At 57.6% G+C, this 20307-nt stretch overlaps 1 protein-coding gene across 2 annotated transcripts in view; it reads right to left on the bottom strand.

Moving 5' to 3' along the window:
- Positions 1–19905, bottom strand: part of CTDSP2 (CTD small phosphatase 2) — a 29209-nt gene extending 9304 nt beyond the window's left edge. Inside the window, exons 1-2 of one of the 2 annotated variants that reach the window (XM_055125759.1) lie at positions 19304–19905; positions 1737–1885 (exon numbers count right to left, since the gene is read on the bottom strand). In XM_055125759.1, the coding sequence (XP_054981734.1) occupies positions 1737–1885; positions 19304–19367 (213 nt within the window). In that variant the 5' untranslated portion in view covers positions 19368–19905. The remainder of the gene's footprint in view (positions 1–1736; positions 1886–19303) is intronic. The other variant, XM_055125758.1, reaches the window with a different exon arrangement.
- Positions 19906–20307: the final 402 nt, after the last annotated feature.

Here is a 20307-nt window from a genome sequence, read left to right as displayed (position 1 = left end):
GCCCTACCCGGTGTATAATCTCTCCGGCCCTGAGAACTCGTGTTTTTGAAGCCCCGAGCCCGCCTCAGGGAAGTGTCTGTGGGCAGGGTGGGCTGAGCCCCGTGAAATATCACAATAAGCCCATGTGAACCCACCCACACTGTGAGGGGGGGACAGTGCAGAGAAATGAAAGGCTCCCCCCGACCCCCGTCTCTTGCTAATGGTTATGAAAGAACAAAGTATGTTCTTAACAGAAATGCTGAAAATAATAAAAATCTCAGCACTTAAAAAATATTGTTGGCATTTCAGTATATTTACTTTCAAGCTGTTTTAAGAGTCTCCCCCCTCTCCCAAACACATTCATGTTGTGTGCTGCTTCCTGACTTAGTGACGGACGCAACTCTACTCCTCCCCAGGTTACTGAACTTGGGAAACGTCATCAAAACTTAGCATGCAATTATGAGTAAGTTTGTAAATCATGGTGCTTCAGTAAAACTTCAGATAAAATTTAAAAAAAAATAAGCTTGGTGAAACTTATACTGTAACCTAACCTATACCCCTGCTGGGTAGGGGATTTTCTTGCCCTCAATCAATGCTCGTGTTTTCAGCCTGGCTTTGAAAGAGGAAGGACAGGCAGCCCTTGGCGTTCCAGAAAGAAGGGCCGAGGGTGTTGGCGGCATGATTTTGAGAGCAGGCTGTGAAATGCCAGAATATCTTCCGATCACTGTGAGGATGAGACACCAGCACCTTCCCCAGTGTCTCATAGGTAGGGGGGAAGCGGTGCAAGGCGTCATTCAGAGTCAGACACCATTTTAATTTCTTGGTTTCCAGAGAGTCAAGTAACTTGGAAGCCAGTTGGCAAAGAAACAACCAACAAGATTTAGTCAGGGAGATCTGAGTTTGAACCCTGAGATTATCTTTTTTTTTTTTTTTTTGGATTTGTTTCTGGAACATGGGCTGGAATTCCAAGGCACAGCTGTAGGGCATTTGCCTTGTACAAGGCCAACCCAGGTTTGATTCCTCCGCCCCTCTCGGAGAGCCCGGCAAGCTACCGAGAGTATCCCACCTGCACGGCAGAGCCTGGCAAGCTCCCTGTGGCGTATTTGATATGCCAAAAACAGTAACAACAAGTCTCACAATGGAGATGTTACTAGTGCCCGCTCGAGCAAATCGATGAGCAACGGGATGACAGTGACAGTGACAGTTTTTGGAACACACCTAGTGGTGCTGAGGGCCTACTCCTGGCTCTGTGTCCAAGAAACAACCCCGGCAGTGCTCAGTGGACCGTATGAGATACTAGGGAATGAAACTCGGGTCAGCGGAGTGCCGGGCAAGCAGCCTCCCCACTGTGCCCTCTCCCCAGCCCGACGCCACCCTTTCTTAAGCCATTAACTATTCAGGTGCTGCAGAAACCCTCTGGGTTTTAGTTTCCACTTTCCCGAGGGGACACCCTGTGGGTCTTCTACAAGGGTAGCTACACGAATCACACAAGACAATTTGTGCAAAATATTTTCCGCAATTTATGGAATCTGAAAGAGCTGGAAGGCCGAGCCCGAGAAACCACAGGGGCGCCCGGATCTGGGCGGCTCCCAACGCAGATGGGCAACATGAGCGTGGACTGCCTGGGGACGAACCAAGGAGCAGCCTCCCTCGAGCCAGGAAACTCGGCCACCTTAACAAGGCTGCCTTGCCTACTGGCTGCGGCCGCAGGTAGACGTTTCTTCTTTGCTGGAATCGCACCACCCCGAGTCAGCTACCTTAGCAATGGTGTTGGCTTCCTCCTTGTACGCAGAGAGCTCAGTGGAAGAGCTTGACTGGCCGACATGCTGCGCACGGAAACAGCAGAAGAGGGCCTTGAAGATGTTACGTCCGCGAGGCTTCTTAGGGGAGGACTTCGAGACCAGGCCTGGAGTGGAGGGAAGGAGACAGGTTAGCTGAGGGGCACCTCTTTCCTCAGACTCCCACCCCCCACTGTCACCCCACCAGGGCACACGACACGTGCTTGGTGAATGGTTAAATACAGCGGACAGGGGGACTGGGGCGATAGCACAGCGGGGAGGGCATTTGCCTTGCACACGGCCGACCCGTGTTCGATTCCCAGCATCCCATATGGTCTCCCGAGCACCGCCAGGAATGATTCCTGAGTGCAGAGCCAGGAGTATCTCCTGTGCATCGCCGGGTATGACCCAAAAAGGAAAAAAAAAATAGTGGGCAGGGGGGCTGGACATGTGTCAGCATCCTTCATCTCAGACAGACAGCAGGAATTCCCACTCTCCGTGTTTGGGAAATGGATCACAGGAAGTTTGCTCTCCCTTCTAGGACAGCAAAGGACAGAGCCCTCAAAGAGAGGGGCCCGGCTTAGTCACCTGGTGGTCTGCAGGTCTGTTACAAACACTCGGAACAAGCCCCTCTAAGTTAATTCACAAAATCAAACTCCCTCCCTAAGGTACCGTTCCCACCAGCTCGCCCACGCTCTGGTCAGTGTGGCTACAATTCTCCAGGTCAGCTTCCCCAGAGACACAGCAGCAGCGGCAGAACTGAGGTCCCTCCCACCAGAGATGGTGCCAAGGAATCAAACCCAGGTCAGGTGTATGCAAGCTCAGTGCCTCGACTCCTGTTCCACCTCTCCCGCCTACTGAGAGAAATCAGTTTGGAGGAATCAGTTTCTCCAAATAGTGCACACTCGAAACAGACCAGAAAAAGAAGAATATCTACAGACTTAAGAAGTGCGATACTTTGTTCATACCCTTGTATCCTTAAGAAGCGATACTTTGTTCATACCCTTGTATCCTTAAGAAGAAGCGATACTTTGTTCACACCCTTGTATCCTTCCCATGCTTTCCTTGACACTCTTTGCCTCGAAGACTCAAGGCCTGGCTTTAGTTATACTGGCAACATGGGTGAGTGGTATAAGCTGCACATCCCAAACACAAACTCAACAACACTGAGAACATGATACCTAAGTTGCAACCACTGAAACTCTGTAACAGGCCTATCAAGCTGACAGGTGGGATGGGGCAGGGGCGGGGGGGGGGGGGGGTGGGGGGTGGGGGGAGGGAGTATGGGAACACTGGTGGAGGGAAGTTGGCACTGTTGGTGGGACTGGTGTTGAAATACTATATGCTTAAGACTCAACTATCAACAACATTGTAAATCACAGTTACTGTCTCTGTCAATGTCGTCCCGTTGCTCATTGATTTGCTTGAGCAGGCACCAGTAACGTCTCCATCGTGAGACTTGTTACTGTTTTTGGCATATTGAATACGCCACGGAAGCTTGCCAGGCTCTGCCGTGCGGGCGAGATACTCTTCAGTAGCATGCCGGGCTCTCTGAGAGGGGCGGACGAATCAAACCCGGGTCGGCTGCATGCAAGGCAAACACCCCACCCGCTGTGCTATCTCTGTAACCGGATATAAAGTCATTTAATAGGAGGGAGGCTTGGCAGGGCAGATACAGAAAGGCTGAAGTGATACAAAAAACTATGGTATTACAGGATCAAGCGGAAATGGCCTTCAAAATATCTTTCCCAAATTCTTTTTGCTTTTAGGGGAACTGAATCTAGCAACTGCGCAGTCAGACTAGGATGATATATTGTGGCCAGAAGGTGGCGCCACACAACCACAACCACTGGAATCGCGGGTCTCTTCCCAGAGCCCGGGCTGGGGAGGCCGGGGGATGAAACCTCACACACTCCACTTGAAAGCCAACTCTCCTGGAAGTTCCCGTCCTTGTGGCGGGGAAAGGCAAACAGTGTGGCACTGTTCCCTCTGAGAGGCGAAAGGGTGGTGGGGACCACCCAGAGCCCAGTCCCCACAGCTCACACAGAGCCGGTCTAGAGGGAAGTGGTGATGCAGTCACTGAGCATCCCCTGGCCGGGTTGCCCCGTGGCCCCGCAGAGGGGCAGAGAGGAGAAACTATTCTGCCAGGCCAGGGGCGAGCGCCTCGCCCCAGAACGCAGAGGGGCAAGCAGCCCTCGGCGCTGTCTCCAGGCAACTCAGTCCTGACCTGACAGAAAGGTGGCCGGGTGCGAGCCAGGGCTGTGCTACAGCAGGCAGGGCGCTGCCCTTGCATGGGGTTCCCGGGCTCAATCCCCTGCGCCACACCTGGTCTCTCGAGCTCCGCCAGGAGTGAGCCCTGAGTGCAGAGCCAGGAGGGAGCCCGGACACCACCAGGTGTGGCCCAAATAGTAAATAAACTAGGAAGGTGGAAGAGTTCCTGCAGGTACAGACGGGGTCACCCTAGTCGGACCAGAGCGAAGATCGAGGATCTTAGAAGCTTTTTTTGAAAATGAAGGGACCGGCGCGATAGCACAGCCGACAGGGTATTTTTGCCTTGCACATGGCCGACCTGCGTCTGACCCCCGGTATCCCACAAGGTTTCCCCAAGCACCGCCAGGAGGAATTCCTGAGTGGACAGCCAGGAGGAACCCCTGAGCATCACCGAGTGTGACCCCAGAAGCCATAAATAAGCAAATACAATAAAATATTTTCTAAAAAAGAAAATGATTAGGATGCCAGCAATAGGGCTAGCGGCTTGGACAGCACTATTGAGAAAAACCAAGACTTCCAGGAATTGTCAGAAAAAAAAAATTTACACTGGGGGCGGACAACCCCCCCCTCCCTGACCACAAGGAAACAAACTTCAGGACGAGGCCCAGCACAGCGAGCCCAGCACCACAGGCTGCCGAGGTGTCTCTGCCTCTTAATAGCTAACAGGGAGAGAGGAGGGAGAGGCGACCCCACCTGCCTCCCCGACCCTCGGTCACCTGCAAGCCACGAGGAGCGGTCACTTTCTCTGTGCTTTACGGCTTTCCCGCATAGAACCACAATCAGAGGCTTAGCTCGGGCGCGGAGTCTTCCTCGAAAGAGAGGCCACCTCGAGCGTGCATGCAGCATTTTCCTGGCGGACCCCATTAAGGCTGAGGGACCCCGAGAGGAGGGGGCCCGTGTGTGCCCACTGCAGGGGGCCCGAGGGGCAGACAGGCGTCGGCCTCAGCAAGGAGCCTGTACTGGGGGTGGAGGAGACTCCTCGGGCCTCTAGCTTGACTCGGACTCTGCAGGGAAGAGTCTTTGCAAAAACGGCCCCTGGACCTCGAGGTCCCAAATCCCTTGACCCCGTTGCTTGGAAAGCATCAGAGCGACGGTGCCTGGGGAGGGAGTCAGACCCCAAGTAGCCAGGTCAATGCCCCAGCAGTCCCAGGCATTCCTCACTAACCACCCCGGCCACGGCCCCCACCCCCCGCCCCTGAGGAGCAGAGACGGAGCTCAGCGCTGGAGCACGGCGGGCCTGTCCGAGGCCCCGTCTCCAACCCCCCCCAGCCAGCAGGCAGCCTCTGAGAATTCACCCCGGCCTCTTCCAGCCTCCCCCGAGGTGGCTGTTCCCGACAGGGCCTGGGAGACCTCAGGACAGTCACCGGCTCCGGGCCCTCGGGGTAACAGGCTGCTCCGAGGCTTCCGCTGAGTGAATAGCCTGTGACTAGGGCGGGACCGGGTTGGAGACGGAGAAGGCGCCTGCCCCACCTAATGATGTCACTGCTTCACACAGGGGCATCGCCGGAACCCAGGCCATGTGCCGGAGGCGCGACATCCTTCGCACTCCCTTCCTCTCGGGCACAGGCAGGGAGCTTCCCCTGCCCGCGGGCAGACGACCCGCAGTCTCTCCCTCAGTCAGTCTCAGCCGTCTGCGGCGCGGAGGGCCCCGGAGCTGCTGGAAGCCACGCAGGCCCCGGTGGGGACTGCAAGAGGCCCTGACGGCTTCTCGGAGGCCGCCTGGTGGTTCTGTTCTGGTGGCAGTGCTGGGCTGGCCCCGGGGCCTCACGTGCACGCGCAAAGAGCTGAAGCTCACGGCTTGCATGCGGGAGCACCGAGTCCGATCACCTGCATTACACGGTCCCCTGAGCACCACCAGCACTGACCCCCCCCCCCGCCCACACACACACACCAAGCGTCACTAAGGGGAGCCCAGAAACAAACAGATCAACCAGAAGCCAGAGATCGTGACTGCACTGAAGCCTCCCCACCACCTGTCTGAGGTGACCCGGCGGGATGACGGCGCAGCAGGAACCTGAGCTGGCCGGGCTCCGAGCCGCCACAAGAGGTTTCCTGGCAGCACGGGGGGGGGGGGGGGACGAGGGAGGGGAGGGAGGCTCGAGGCACCCCAGGAAGCTCACTGGGGCCCAGGGAAGGCCCAGCCCCCACTTCCCTGCTGCCATCTTGGGTGGGCCACGGAAGGCGCAGGGGATTCTACTCCAGAGACGCATTGCCAGCCTGCACCTGCTCTGAGCAGCTCTCTGGGAGAGAGACAGCAGTGGGCAGGGAGGAGGCGCGGGGCAAGGGGGGGGGGCGCCAGAGCCTGGCGCTTTGGTCCCAAACCTATTTTGTTCAATGGGCTTAAAGGGGAGAGAAGACAACGCGGCAGAGTGGGGGTCTAAGACTCCTGCGGAACCCTCACAGGGCCCTTCCACTTGGCGCTCCGCTTGCCCCCAGAGCCAGTCCAGGCCACCCCACCCCCGTGTAGGGGGACAGGCGCCAGCACCCCCCGTTCAGGGTAAGAGCAATAGCACAAGGGGATTTACAGGCCAGCAGGATCTTACTACATGAGGGTTCCAGTGAGGGTCCCCCCTCCCTCTTTCCCTCCCTCCACCCCTGCCGCCTGCCTGCACCGAGGACGCCCGCCTCCCGTCCCCTCCTGCTCTCAGAGAGGTCCTGCACAGACCCCCCAAGAGCAGAGAAGTCAGGCCACTCTCCTGCAGCTCTAGGTGGCAGGGGACACAGAGGACATAACTTCGCCCCGCGGAGGCTCCCTGGAGCTGGTGTCCACACTCTGCAACTGGCTAACTCGGCCACACAGCCTCCTGGAGTCTCAGTCCCCTCACCCATAAAACTGGTACAACAGAAGATCTTAGCCCCGGCTGTAAGGACGATCCAAACCTAGTGCACACGGAGTAATGGCTACAAAACACCCGGGCGCTCCTTTTAATACACGATCTAAGGGGAGAGGCCGCTGCCGCCTGGCCATACCCTGAGCCTCGTTCCAGGGGACCAGCAACAGGAGCCGAGGAGCCCTCCAGCCCCGGCAGGTGGCCGACACGTCAGAGCAGACGAAGGAAAGGCACCAGAGGAATTCTGATGGCAGGCACGTCTCAGAACATCAAGACAACCCCCGTGCCTTCTCCCGAGGCCACCGTGATTCTCGGCCGCCCAACTCCCTGACCGGAATTCGACAAATATCAGGAGATCAGGTACGGCTGCTTCACGTGAGACAAACCAATGTCCTCTGCCCTGTCCACCACCACTGCCCTCTGTGAAGCATCAGCTGGGGATATTACTTGCCTCTGCCTCCTAAGAGCCTGTGCACCAGGCCAGGAAACCAGTTCCCGGTGCATGCTCTCCACGCGAGCAGCAGCCCTGGGTTTGACCCCTGGCACTGAGCGGTTCTCCCCAGCACCACCAGGAGGGACCCCCCCTCCAGGAGGAGCCCCCAAGCACCATCAGGTAAACGTAACAACAACAAGCTTGCAGACTGACATGTACGTGAATGCATGCGTGCACACGCGTGCACCCAGCTGCCTCGTCGGGACAGCACTACTTTTACCCTTTGGAAGGTCAGCTTCGGAGCACACCACTGCCCAGACCCAGCCTCGCGCCCCGCAGGCGCCCAGGTCACTGGGCATCACCGGATCCATGCGGGTAGAAGGATGCAGGCTCCGTGCAGCCCTCCAGGAAGCACTTCCTCCAGCCCTCGTCCCCCACCCCCGCCTGGCCACCCCATAAAATGGCCTCTCTGAGCGGCTCCCTCCCCTCGGTGAGCGGAGAAAGGGTATTTGGAGCATTTCCGGCCCTTCCTGGCCGGCTGCCTGGGCCGAGCCGCTAAGACACATCTGATTGGGGCGCCCCAGGGCGAGGAGTCCTCCCGGCCCCCGGCAAGGGGCATCTGTGCCTTGGCGAAGGAGAGGCCTCGGGCTGCCAGGTGGACGGAAGGGCTTTCGGGGCCAGCGGAGGAGTCGGCAGGGGAGCGAGAGGGCGAGAGGTGCCTGGACATCCAGAGAAAATGCCGGGAACCAAGGGGCACAGTTCACACGACGCCCGCCCGGGGGGGTTTCCTCAGGTGGTCACCGGCGGGGGCTACCCTGCTCAGCTCCGGACCCGAAGCCCAAACAGCAGGAGGGCCTCATGTATGGGCTTCCAGAAGGTGCCTTTAGGGGCCAGAGAGGTAGTCCAGTGGGCAGGGCACTTGCCTGGGCACCACACACGGCCCCCTGGAGCCCTGCCAGGAGTTAAGTCCCGAGCACTGCTGCGTGAGCATTGTCGCGTGCCATCCCCCTGCCCAAGGTCCTTTCATGGTCTCACCATGTCTCCTACTCTAGTGACAACACTGTGGCCAGCACGGTGGCCCGGGAAGTTCCCTTCTGTTCTCTCAGTTATAGGCCATCAACGAGCTTCATGAACGTGTGCGAGTTTACACACACGTGGGGGAGGGGGAACAGCTGTGTGTGACAGGCGCTGTTTACCTATTCGTTCCTGTCTTTTCTGTGTCTCCCTTTCCTTCAGCAACACGGTCATTGGTCTCAATTAAGGGTCTTACCTTTCAAGGGCGCCTCTGGAGGACTCAGCCTGAGGTGCTGGGGAAACCGTGTCTGTCCTGCACACACTCTACAGGCAAGAGCCCCAGCTCACCTCCTTGCCCCTCCCTCTCTGCGAGTGCTCACCGGGACCCTGGCACTCATGGTGCTGGGGAGAGACCCCGAGACCGAGTACCATGGGGTGGGCCACTCCGCCCAAATCCCAAAACATGATCAAGACACAGTAAGTCACTACTGGGGGCGCCAGGGGACAGCTCGAGGTTAGCGCCATGCTCCGCACGCAAGAGGCTGCGGTTTGATCTCTGGTACTGCGTGGCCCCCAAGCGCCACAAGGTTGACCCAAATTCCACCATCTGGGGGGAAAAAAGTTCTATCAGTCGACCCAGGTTTGATTCCTCTGCCTCTCTCGGAGAGCCAGGCAAGCTACCCAGAGTATCCTGCCCGCACAGCAGAGCCTGGCAAGCTACCCTGGCGTATTCGATATGCCAAAAACAGTAACAACAAGTCTCATAATGGAGACGTTACTGGTGTCCACTCCAGCAGATGGATGAGCAATGGGATGACAGTGACAGTAATATCTCCCCTAGGTTCTTGGGAGCTGTAACTAAGTGAAACAATGTAACTAAAGTGAAGTCCTTCCTCAGCACTGAGATTCCTTTTCGAAACTTTGTTTCTGGGCCACACCCAGTGTACTGAGGGCTGCCCCGCCGATGGAAGGATCCACTCCTTCACCAAGGCATGTCCACAGCTGAGCTCTCCCTAGACTCCTTCCGAGAGGTGGTGGCCGTGGGGAATCACCCCATGGCCAGTGCACGCAGTGGTGGCGGCCCCGTGGGCTGGCACTCAGGTCACGTGGCGCTGCTCGGGCACCGGAGTGCGGGGGGCGCTGGGGGCACGCAACGCCAGGGAGGGAACTCGGGGCTCTTCCTCTCTCACCCACAGTCCAACACAGGACACTATCTGCACTTGCTCTAGAACTTCTTGTTCTACCGGAACAGCCTTGAAGAGAGTGATTGCCAAGACTCTCATGTGCTTTTCGGGTTGGCTGTGGGGTCACACCTGGCGCTGCTCAGGGGAACTCCTGGCTCTGCACCCAGGAATTACTCCTGGTGCTGCTCAGGGAACCACGTGAGACGCTGGGGATTGAACCTGGGTCAGCCTTGTGCAAGGCACGTGCTCTACCTACTACTGCTTCGGCTGCGGCTCTAACACACACACACACACACACACACACACACACACACACACACACACACACACACACACACACACACACACACACACACACTGTGCTGGGGGGTGGGGCGGGCAAGCTCCCAAAGGAGCAGCAAGCCCTGGACAGACCAGAGGCAGGGAGTCGAGGCCACACAGCTGCGCCTGGGCCCCGGCCCCAAGGCAGAGGGCTCCTGGTGGGTGTCAAGGGGTGATGTCCCCACAGGGTGTCCCATGGGGCAGAGACGCCATCGCAGGTGCCCACCCGGGCCGCCGTCTGAGGCAGAGCCCTGTGCTCTCGAGAGGGGAAGGCCGGAGTGTGCCCAGCAGGACACAGATATTCTCGCAGCTGCTATTTCCGTCCCCTCTGGCTCTCTGTCCCCACCCTGGCGTGCCTGCCTTGCCGGGAGACCAGGAAGGAAGCGTGTCCCTCCGCTCAGCTCTCGGGTCGCTCTGGGGGAGCTGCCCGGGGCGGACACGAGGGGGGTGGGGAACGACGACACAGCGGGAAGGCTCAGGAGGACGCGGCGACTCTCACTCTCTCGCCTCAGGCCACAGAACCACGACTGTGACCCAAGGGGACTCGGGCTTTTTCCATCTGGGGGGGCCTCCCCAGGTGCTCTGGGCTGACCGAGGCTACACTCAGCGGTGCCCAAGCAACACTCGGCCACCAGGATGCCCTCCGACACCCTTCCCGGTTTCTCCCTGGCCATCGTCTCGGGTTTGAATCCCAGCTCTGCTGCCGTCCCGGTGGCGGCTCTCGGTCTGAAAAGGGAAAACACTGACCTGACCCATTCACTTCCTTCTGAGAGGATGGAGTTTTGGGGCCCCTTCTGGTGGTGTCTGGGGGCCGCTCCAAGTGATATGTGGGGACTCCCCGTGGTGCTGGAAATGAAGCCTGAGAGGCCGCCGTGCCAGGGTAAGGGCCCCACCCCTGGACTCTCTCTCTAGCGCAGGGATCACTATTTTCATCAAGCTGTGCTGATCAGAAGGGGTCTAGGCGATGTCCTCGTCCCCGTAAGCCCTCAGTGCCGGCTGCTAGTCTATCAAATACAAACCACACACACACACACACACACACACACACACACACACACAACACTTATGGCCGGCTGCTAGTCTCAAACACCAAACACACACACAGACACACAACCCTTATGGCTGGCTGCTAGTCTCAAACACCAAACACACACACACACAGACACACAACGCTTATGGCTGGCTGCTAGTCTCAAACACCAAACACACACATACACACACACACAACCCTTATGGCCAGCTGCTAGTCTCAAACACCAAACACACACAGACACACAACCCTTATGGCTGGCTGCTAGTCTCAAACACCAAATACACACACACAGACACACAACCCTTATGGCTGGCTGCTAGTCTCAAACACCAAACACACACACACACACACATAACCCTTATGGCTGGCTGCTAGTCTCATCAAACACAAACCACACACACACACACACACACACACACACACACACAGCCTTATGGTCCCTGAGGGTAGTCTGCTATGGAAGGACGGCCAGGGACTCTATCTAACCTCCAGGGACACTCGCCTGCCCCTTCACACTCCTCAGGTTCAAGAGCAGGTGTAGGCGAGTGTTGGGCAAGAAGTCAGCAAAGCCGGTCTTGCCCCACTTCAGCCACTCAAGCAGCGGAACGGTCCTGCCCAGGCACCGCCCTCCTGTGGTTATTTCCTTACAGACAGGTCCGTTGGGGAAGGTCCGGACCCGTGTTCCTCAGCCAGTGCTCCAAGATCTGGGGCGGGTTCAAAGATGAAGCAGAAAGCCCTGGCCACAGTTGTCAGCTCGTGGACCTGTACGCAGGGCAGGCGTGTGTTCACAGGAATAAAAGTATTTAAAAGATGCTAATATAGGGGCTGGAGCGATCGCACAGCGGGGAGGGCGTTTGCCTTGCACGCGGTCGACCTGGGTTCAATTCCCAGCATTCCATAGGGTCCGCTGAGCACCGCCAGGGGCAATTCCTGAGTGCAGAGCCAGGAGCGACCCCTGTGCATTGCCGGGTCTGACCCAAAAAGCAAAATAAATAAATAAATAAATAAATAAATAAATAAATAAATAAATAAAAAGATGCTGGTCTAGACTGCATGGCACCTGTGGTAACCAGGTGGTCTCAGGTCACCTGAAGAATACAGTCAGAAGTTGTGTGAAATGTGTCACGCCAGGTCAGAGAGCGTCCCAAGGGCCAGAGGACGTGCTTCGCTGAACACTGGGTTCGGCCGGAGAGCACTCCATGTTCTCTCAAGCACTGCCAAGAGTGAGCCCAGAGCGCCGAGATGACCGGATTCCCTGAGCCCCACTGCGTGTGACCCTGAAAGCCAAACTAGAGAAAACGTGCACTGCACCGGGGCCCGGGAAGTAGCTCGGCACTGTGACAGCACCTGCCTGGCGTGTGAGGGCTGGGGTTCAATCCCTGGCAGACATACACGGGAGGCGCGAAGTGCAAAGTGGGTGGCGAGGGGGTGACGGTGAAGGCGCGACTCCGGAGCTGGCGTCCCGGCTGCACAGCACGCTCTGCAGAGGGCTTCCGCACGTGCCCTGGAAACGCTTCCTACCACCCCCTGGAGGATTCGGTGAAATACTCAGGGACGAGGGATCGTGACCGGCGGCGGTGCGCTGACCATGTTGTGTGACAGTCACCGAGCAAGGGAGGCGTAGGACTCTCTCCACTCACACTCACACTTCCGGAGCCACAAGATCCTGAACAGCAAGACTAGCTCCCTCCAGGGAACTCTTCCTGATCGGGCTAAAGAGGCAGTGGGGGCCACCGCTGTGCTTGGCTGGCTCTTCTCCAGGGACACCTGTCAGGATTACAGGGAGCATTCTGGAACACACACACGCCTGGCCCACCTGCCCGAGCTGATTCAGAAAGACCCAGGTGGGAGCCGTATTTTTAGTAGGTGTCGCAGGAGACGCTGGTGTGCGTCCCTGGCCGAGTGCCAACATCTAAAGGTTGCCAGTGGTCCCTGACTAACCTTTCCAAGACTGGAGGTGCTTCAGAGTCCCTGTCCCCCGTCCCCAGTCTACACCTTGTTCCAGCGTCTCTGCGGGTCTCCGAGGAGCAGGATCCCAGAGTCTGGTTTTCCTTGCGAAAGATCTATGTCTCTTCCTGCTCCTTTGCAGCGAAGACGGAACAGGGACCCAGATCTGGGTGTGCCTTCTCATCCCCATGCTCAGCTAACATGGGGACGTTGGGGGGACACTTTCATTTTCTGAGAACAGTGTGGGTGTAAGAGAACCATTTCTATAGGATGCTAAAGCAATCTGAGTGTCAAGATATAAAGAAGGTGTAGAATAAAAAGAGTGTGAGCAAATTTTGATTTTTGGAGGTGGCGGGGAGACTAGGATCAGGAGGTTCAGTCAAAGAAGAGCTGACAAACACAACAATAGGACACACGCCCCCTTCCCAGAGGGCTACAGGGCTTGCTGCTTGCTGGAGAACCCACCTCTAATAACAGACTGGTGCAGGACCCTCAGACCTAAGGGCTGGACGCTGACAGTGAGACTGTTCTTGCTGGCCTCTGCTTAAGAGGTTTTTTTTTCTTCTTCTTCTTCGTTCTTTTTGGGTCACACTCAGCGATGCTCAGGGGTTAGTCCTGGTTCTGTACTCAGGAATTACTCTTGGCGGTACGTGGGGGACCATATGGGATGCTGGGGATTGAACTCGGGTTGGCTGCGTGCAAGGCAAACACTCCGCCCCCAGAGTTTAAAGAAAAACAATTATTATTATTATTATTATTATTATTATTATTTGGTTTTGTCTTGTTTTTCTGGGCGACACCTAAGGTGTGCAGGGCTTATTCCTGGCTCCATGCTCAAGGACTATTCTGGAACCATATGGGACGCTGGAGACTGGAACAGGGTCAGATGCGCAAGGCAAACGCCCTACCCGCTGTACTGTGGCTCCGGCCCCAGGTTTCCTAATTTTTTTTTTTTTTTTTTGGTCTTTGGGTCACACCCGGCGATGCACAGGGGTCACTCCTGAATCTGCACTCAGGAATTACCACTGGCGGTGCTCAGGGGACCATATGGGATGCTGGGAATCGAACCCGGGTCGGCCGCGTGCAAGGCAAACGCCCTACCCACTGTGCTATCCCCTCCAGCCCCTCCAGGTTTCCTAATTTTAAGCTAAGGTCTCTACTCTGATTTCTACCCGCTCCTCCTTAAGATCTGCATGCTAATGAGCTCATCTGCATCCCAGTTGGAAACTCTCCCTCCATTTCAGGAGAGAGGCCACACCCAATCCCAAGTCCTCCAGACAAATGAGTGAATTCTGGTTTCCCAAGCCTGAAACAGGATGAAAAGCAGTGTCATGTTGCCTTTTTTTTTTTTTTTGAGTTCTCAATGTTGCATCCCAAAATCAAAACACCAAAAACACAGGGGAAGAAAAATCTCTTTTCTGTAAAAATTTCAGTTTCCTTTTTTCCCCTCCTTGTTGCTACAGTTCCCTAAAAGAACTCTGACTCTCACTAGGTTCATTAACTCACAAAGCAAATGCCCAGGATAAGAGCAAGGCGGCACGGCACAGTTGTCCGAAGTATTCATTATCCCCAGCCAGTGCTCAGGAAGTGTCGACTTCAGACTCCTCACAGGAGGGGCATGGCTCCTCCCGACTCAGGCCCACAGCAGGGCGAAAACCCCAGTGCAGACAGAATCCCAATCTAAGTCACACTGGCACAGAAATGGCCTTTCCAGCAAGTTCAGAAGTGGATCCTTCCAGAAGGCCCAACCTCAGTGTGCCTCCCCTCTTGACCTCTGGCCACCTGTTTTTCACAATAAAACATACATGACCATGTGCTGTTTGCACTTGGTCCTTGGGAGAAGGGAGAATGGAACGGTGGCAGGGAAGAACTGTAAAACAGGAGAGAGAGGAAAAAAAAAAAAAGGATCAGGGATGTGATTTCAATGGCAGAGCAGGTGCCTTGCATGTGTACGAAGGCCCTGGAGGTCAAGTCTTCTTATCTCCAACATCCTCAGTACCACTGGGTGCGGCTCCAACAACAGAAAACAAAAAGAATATATATAGATATATGTACGTATGAAGCACTGCTGCCCATTCATTGATTTGCTCGAGTGGGCACCAGTAACACACACACACACACACACACACACACACACACACACACACACACACACACACACACACAATCTCCTTGGCTTTGCGCTCAGTGCCTTGCCTCGGACTAGGACATTAATATTTATAGACCACCTGGTAATAAGCACCAGGCGTTCCAGAAGTTACAGGTATCAACATTCCAGGGGAAGACAGGGCTTCCCACTTGCACATAAGGAAACCACCCTGCCAGGGGCAAAGGGTCTCTGACGTAACCACCAGCCTCAGCCTCTGTCCCGGAACTGTACCAAGCACCCCTTCTTCCTTCTTCAGAAAACAATCTGCCCAAGACAGAAATAAGACACAAACCCCCAAATAACACAAAAGCTAGCAGAAAGACACTCAAGGAGAAAGAGAAAGGGACGCTACCTGTATATAAAAACTATCTTTGGGGCCGGAGCGATAGCACAGCGGGTAGGGCGTTTGCCTTGCACGCGGCTGACCCAGATTCGATCCCCGGCATCCCATATGGTCCCCCAAGCACTGCCAGGAGCAATTCCTGAGTGCAAAGCCAGGAGTAACCCCTGAGCATCGCTGGGTGTGACCCAAAAAGCAAAAAAAAAAAACAAAACAAAACAAAACAAAACAAAAAAACCAAAAACGTATCTTCCCCGTAGTACTCAGTTTACAAACGCTGTTAGCCCAGGAGGAACCAACCATTCACCCTGACTGCAGTCTTTGCCATTTCAACAAAATCTTAAGGATTCTGGAAATTTCCAGAGAGGTTGAAATGGGACTTATCTATCACTCAGTTTCAAGGTCCGCACAGCTGAGAAAGGAGGCGACAGGAAACTTCCACCTTCAGGGGTCACCACTGCCACGTTTGGAGGGATTTTTAAAGGCAATTCCTAAGTCCCGCTCAAGTGAAAGCTCTACTGGCAAAAGCAGAGGCAGAAACGCGGACCCCCGGCCTGAGGCGGTCAGCATTTACAAAGTCCGCTGCTGGGCGAGCACTCCCGTGGGGTTCTCTGACAGCAAAAACACTAAGTGTCACCCCAGAGGCCACCTCCCTACTGCAAAACTGGAGGGGGGGAACTCTGGCGAACAGAAGCAAGTTCTCAGCAGACAGAAAGAGGCCAAGGCTAAGGTTGGGCAAGAAGAGGCGAGAACCAGTGGGGCCGGATGGAGCCAGCTATAAACACATACCCGGGATCCGCGCAGACAGCTGAGGTCAAAAGCCCCAGAAAGTCACACTCGATGCTTCTCAAGCTCAGCCCCGGCTAGAACTAAAATGAAAGGTGCTCGCGTTCTCTCCATGAGGATTAGACAGAAATTCTTCCTCACGAGAGGAGAGCAAAAGCGTGGGGAGGTTGCCACAACCCCAATACTTAGAGAGGACCGGCTAATACCTGCTAGGGGAACAGAACTAGTTCCTGATGTGAGAAGACGAGGTCACCTTCTCCTCCTAAGGGGTCAGGAGTCAGGGAAAACAAAACTGCCTCCAATCCCCAAGTGCCAGGGATCACTTTGAGTTCTGAAAGCAGCGGGACCCTCCCATTCAAAAAGGTGAGGTTACTAGGTGGGTGGCCTTCACCCTCTCCCGGCTGACTCCAATGGGGAGCACCACCTCCCAACAGTGAGACACCTACACAGGCAGCTGTGAAAGAGGACCATTCCCTGGCCAAACCAGTATTCACTTTTCTTTTCTATTGTTATTATATAATCCTGTCTTTGCTAGATCAGGAAGCCACTGCACTGTCTGGAAAGACGATCCAATTTTGGTCCTTTTAGCACCAATGCTTTCTGCAACTTTGTTCTACTTACCCTAGTGTCATTAACTTTTGAATCATCAACTACCTAGGCAGCCTTAAAACTTGGAGAAGAGAATGCTCTGTGTGTGTGGGGGGGGGTGAAGGGGGCTGGAGGGAGAAAAAAAAAAACCAACCCCAACACTGCAAGGACAATCAACTGCACTTAGAATCAACCAAGCTAGGAGCAAGTTTTTCTTCTAGAAACCTGCTCATGGATAAACTGCCTCACTCGGCTTTTCCTATTTTCAAAGGAAGGTAGGGCAAAACCAGGACCCCGCAGGGGGAGGGGGGAGGGAGCAGGGAGGGGAGGGGCAAGGAACTCCTAAAGGAACTAAATAAAACATCTAAACATCTGGTCCTTATCCTGATTTTTTTTTTTTGGTTGTTGTTTGTTGGTTGGTTTAGGTTGTTTTTTTTTGTGTTTTTTGTTGTTGTCGTTGTTTTTAAAGTACAAGATTTGTTTGTGAATGATAAATAACTCAGAAAACTTGGCGCGGTGGGCTTGGTGCCTAAGCAACCCCAGAAGAAAGTATGCCTTCTCTGGAATGCAATCAAATTACAGGGGGAGGGAGAAACCCTGGGCTGCAGGCTGGAGACTTCAGATTCCAACAAGGATAAGATTGAAGGGCAAAACACACACACACACACACACACACACACACACACACACACACACACACGAAAATCAAAGCTCTAATTTCATGAAACTCTAAGTGATGTCCATGTCTGAACACTGCCCAGGGGCCAGTGCTTCACTCCCCCCCCATCCCCTGACTTCCAACTTCCAGCTCTGATTTGCAAGATGCCCCTTTCGCAGTCCACCCCGTGCCCATGCTCTTGGGGTTCCCCCCCGCCCCCCCAGGAAAGAAACACGGGCTGTTCTCTACCACTGCGACTCGTCCACACCCATGTTTCTTCTCTGACTAGCTTAGGAGAGACTTTTCCCCGGGATGAGGCTGGGAACCAAGTTCCCAAAACCTCTTCAGCCCTCGGCAGTGGTCTCCAATTGGGCAGACTCAGACCCACCAGGCTGGAGGGGGCGGGGGTGGGGGGCATTCTCTGCCACATCCTGGTGCCCTCCTGTCGCCCCCCCACTTTCTCCAGAGTGAGGTAAGGGTCTACAACCACCCCCTTTCCGAGCCACTAGGCAAGTCAAGAGGGTCCTGGGGACCCTGAATCCCTAGAATATGGATCTGCTGAGCACTGCTGCCAAGGAGGGGGCCGTGGGGTGACACCAGAGCCCCCCAGCTGGTGCTCAGCTGCAGCGCGGGCCCCTTCAGGGGGGAAGGGGGCACCACGGGCGTGCGGGGGTGCGTGGGGGGCAGTGTCGTCCTGGGAAGGGCAGGCCCGCTGGGGATCGGGTCCCCACACGACGCTCCCCCCTGCTTCAGGGCCAGGCAGCCCCAGCTTGGGACGTTCTCCAGGAAAATTCGACGCTGGGCTTGCTGGGCTCCCCGCGGAAATTCTGGCCGCAGTCGGAGAAGCCTTCAAGGCCCGGGGGTCGTGGGGTCCTGCCCTCAGGCACCCGCATGTAGAGGCCTGGGCCACGTAGCACCAAGTGTTCCCGAAGCCCCCCCCCGAACCCCCCCGCAGCGCGGCGCGGGTCTGCGGACCCCCTTGGCAGCGACGCCCGAAAGCCCGGGGAAGCGGGGGCGCGAGCAGCTGCCCACGGAGCACTCGCACTTTTCTGTGCGCGATTCAGAAGAAACACGGCGGGTCTGATGCCATCCGGCGAATTATGTAACCAGGGACACGGCGCTCGGGCTAAACAAACGCGACTGTGTGCGCCGCGGCGGCCCCCGGGAAACGCGCGGGGGGCCCGGGAGGGGCTCGGCGGGGCCTCGCGGGGGTTGGGAGGTGGGGGACGGGGGTCCGGCCGGCCTGTTCTGGGGCAGGCGGCAGGCCGCATCCCAGGCGATGGACCCCCGCGCACACCCCGCAGGTCGCGTCCCGCCCGGCGCGGCCCCTCCCCCACCGAGGCCGCCCCCGCCGCCGGCGGTGAACTTGGTCCCAAGTCCCGCCGGCCGCAGCCCGAGCGCCCTCGGGCTCTCGGGTGGAGGAGCTTCGACGAGGGGGGCCAGTTCCGTGCCGAGGGGTGGGGGGGCTCGGGTCCCGGTTGCCTTCTAGCTCGGGACCACCCCTCCACCACCACCACCACCCCCCCCCCCGTCCCGCGCACCCCACCTCTCCCGGCGGCGCGGGGCCAGGCGCGCGCTCGAGTGCGGGAAAAGTGGCGACCCCACCCCCAACTCCGAGAAGACCGCCGCGGGTGTGGGGTGGGGGGCGGGGGGGGGACTCGCGCTGGGAGCGCTGCTCCTCGGCGTCGCTGCCCCGGAGCGGGGGAGGGGTGCAGGACGGGGTGACAGCTGCGCCGCTGGCGCCCCTCCCCCTCGCGCGCCGGGAGCCCGGGGCGCGCGCGAGCCCCCACCCCCCCACTGGGGTCCCCGCGTGCAGCTCCGGACCCGAGCGCGGAAAGACCCCCCCCACCCCCGCCACCCACCCAAGGTCCCGGCGGAATCTCCCGCCCCGCGCCCCGGCGAGGCAGAGGCTGGGCCGCGGGGCGCGGGGCTGCGCTAGCCCCCTCCTCGCCCGGGGGCGACGCAAAGTTTTGGGAAGTTGCGGCCCCTACCTTGCTTGGTGAGCACCAGGGCGTCTTCCCTCCGCGCCTGGGTGATGATGGAGCCGTGTTCCATCTAACAATCCCGCGGGCCCGGGCTGCCTGCGCGGGAGGACGGGCGGGCGGACGCGCGGGGCTGGGCTGGGCCGGGCCGGGCCGGGCCGGGCCGGGCCGGGCTGGGGGGCCTGGGCGGGGGCCCGCTCGGGCTGGGGCTCCGAGCACTCGGACTCCCACGGCTGTTCACATCCCTGCTCGCGTTCCCTCCCGGAGCCGGGAAGGGAGGCGGCCTGTCGGGAGGGCGGGCGGCCCGGGCAGCGGCTCCCCCGGGTGCCCCCGGCCCCGATCCCCCGGCGGCAGCTCCGGGCTCCTCAGTTTGGGTCCAACATGGAGAATCCGGAGCGAAAACAAGAGGAGGAAATGGGACACGGGGCGGTTTCCAGGCTCCCCTCTCCCCTCCGTACTCCAGATAAACAACCCGCGGCTGCAGCGCCCACCCCCGCGCGCCTCCTGGCTCCGGACCTGGCCTGGCCGCGGCGCAGCGGCTCCTTCCGCCCCGGAGCACCGTCCTAGGCCCGGGGACCCTTGACCTGCGAGCCGCCGGAGCCGCGGATCTTCCAGAGCGCGGCTATTTTGTTACGGAAAAACCGAATCCCCGAGGGGGGTGGGGTGGCGGGCGGGCGGGCTGGCGGGGGAGACTTGAAACTGCTCCGGCGCCCCGATTGGCTCGCTCGGAGAAAAGGGGCGTGGTCTCTTCTTACTATGCGGTGCGAGGGCCCAACAACATTCCAGTCGCGGTGGCCACGCCCCCGGGCCACTCCCCCCTCGCCGCGCAGCGGCCTCCCAGCCTCTTCGGCCACACCCCCTTCCCAACTACTTAAAAGGACACTCCAAAGCTCACGTTTCTTTTCTGGGGTGCTGGGGTGTTTCCCCTCTGCCCTTCTGCGCCCGTGAGCTGGAGAGGGCTAGCAATGATGTCTAAAAAACTCGGGTAGGACCAGAATTAGGAGGGCTCGGGC

Source organism: Sorex araneus, chromosome 2, assembly GCF_027595985.1.
Source record: "Sorex araneus isolate mSorAra2 chromosome 2, mSorAra2.pri, whole genome shotgun sequence".
In the NCBI taxonomy this organism is placed as follows: Eukaryota; Metazoa; Chordata; class Mammalia; order Eulipotyphla; family Soricidae; genus Sorex; species Sorex araneus.
Note: the sequence above shows the minus strand (reverse complement) of the source record. Positions and strands in the feature narration are given on the sequence as shown.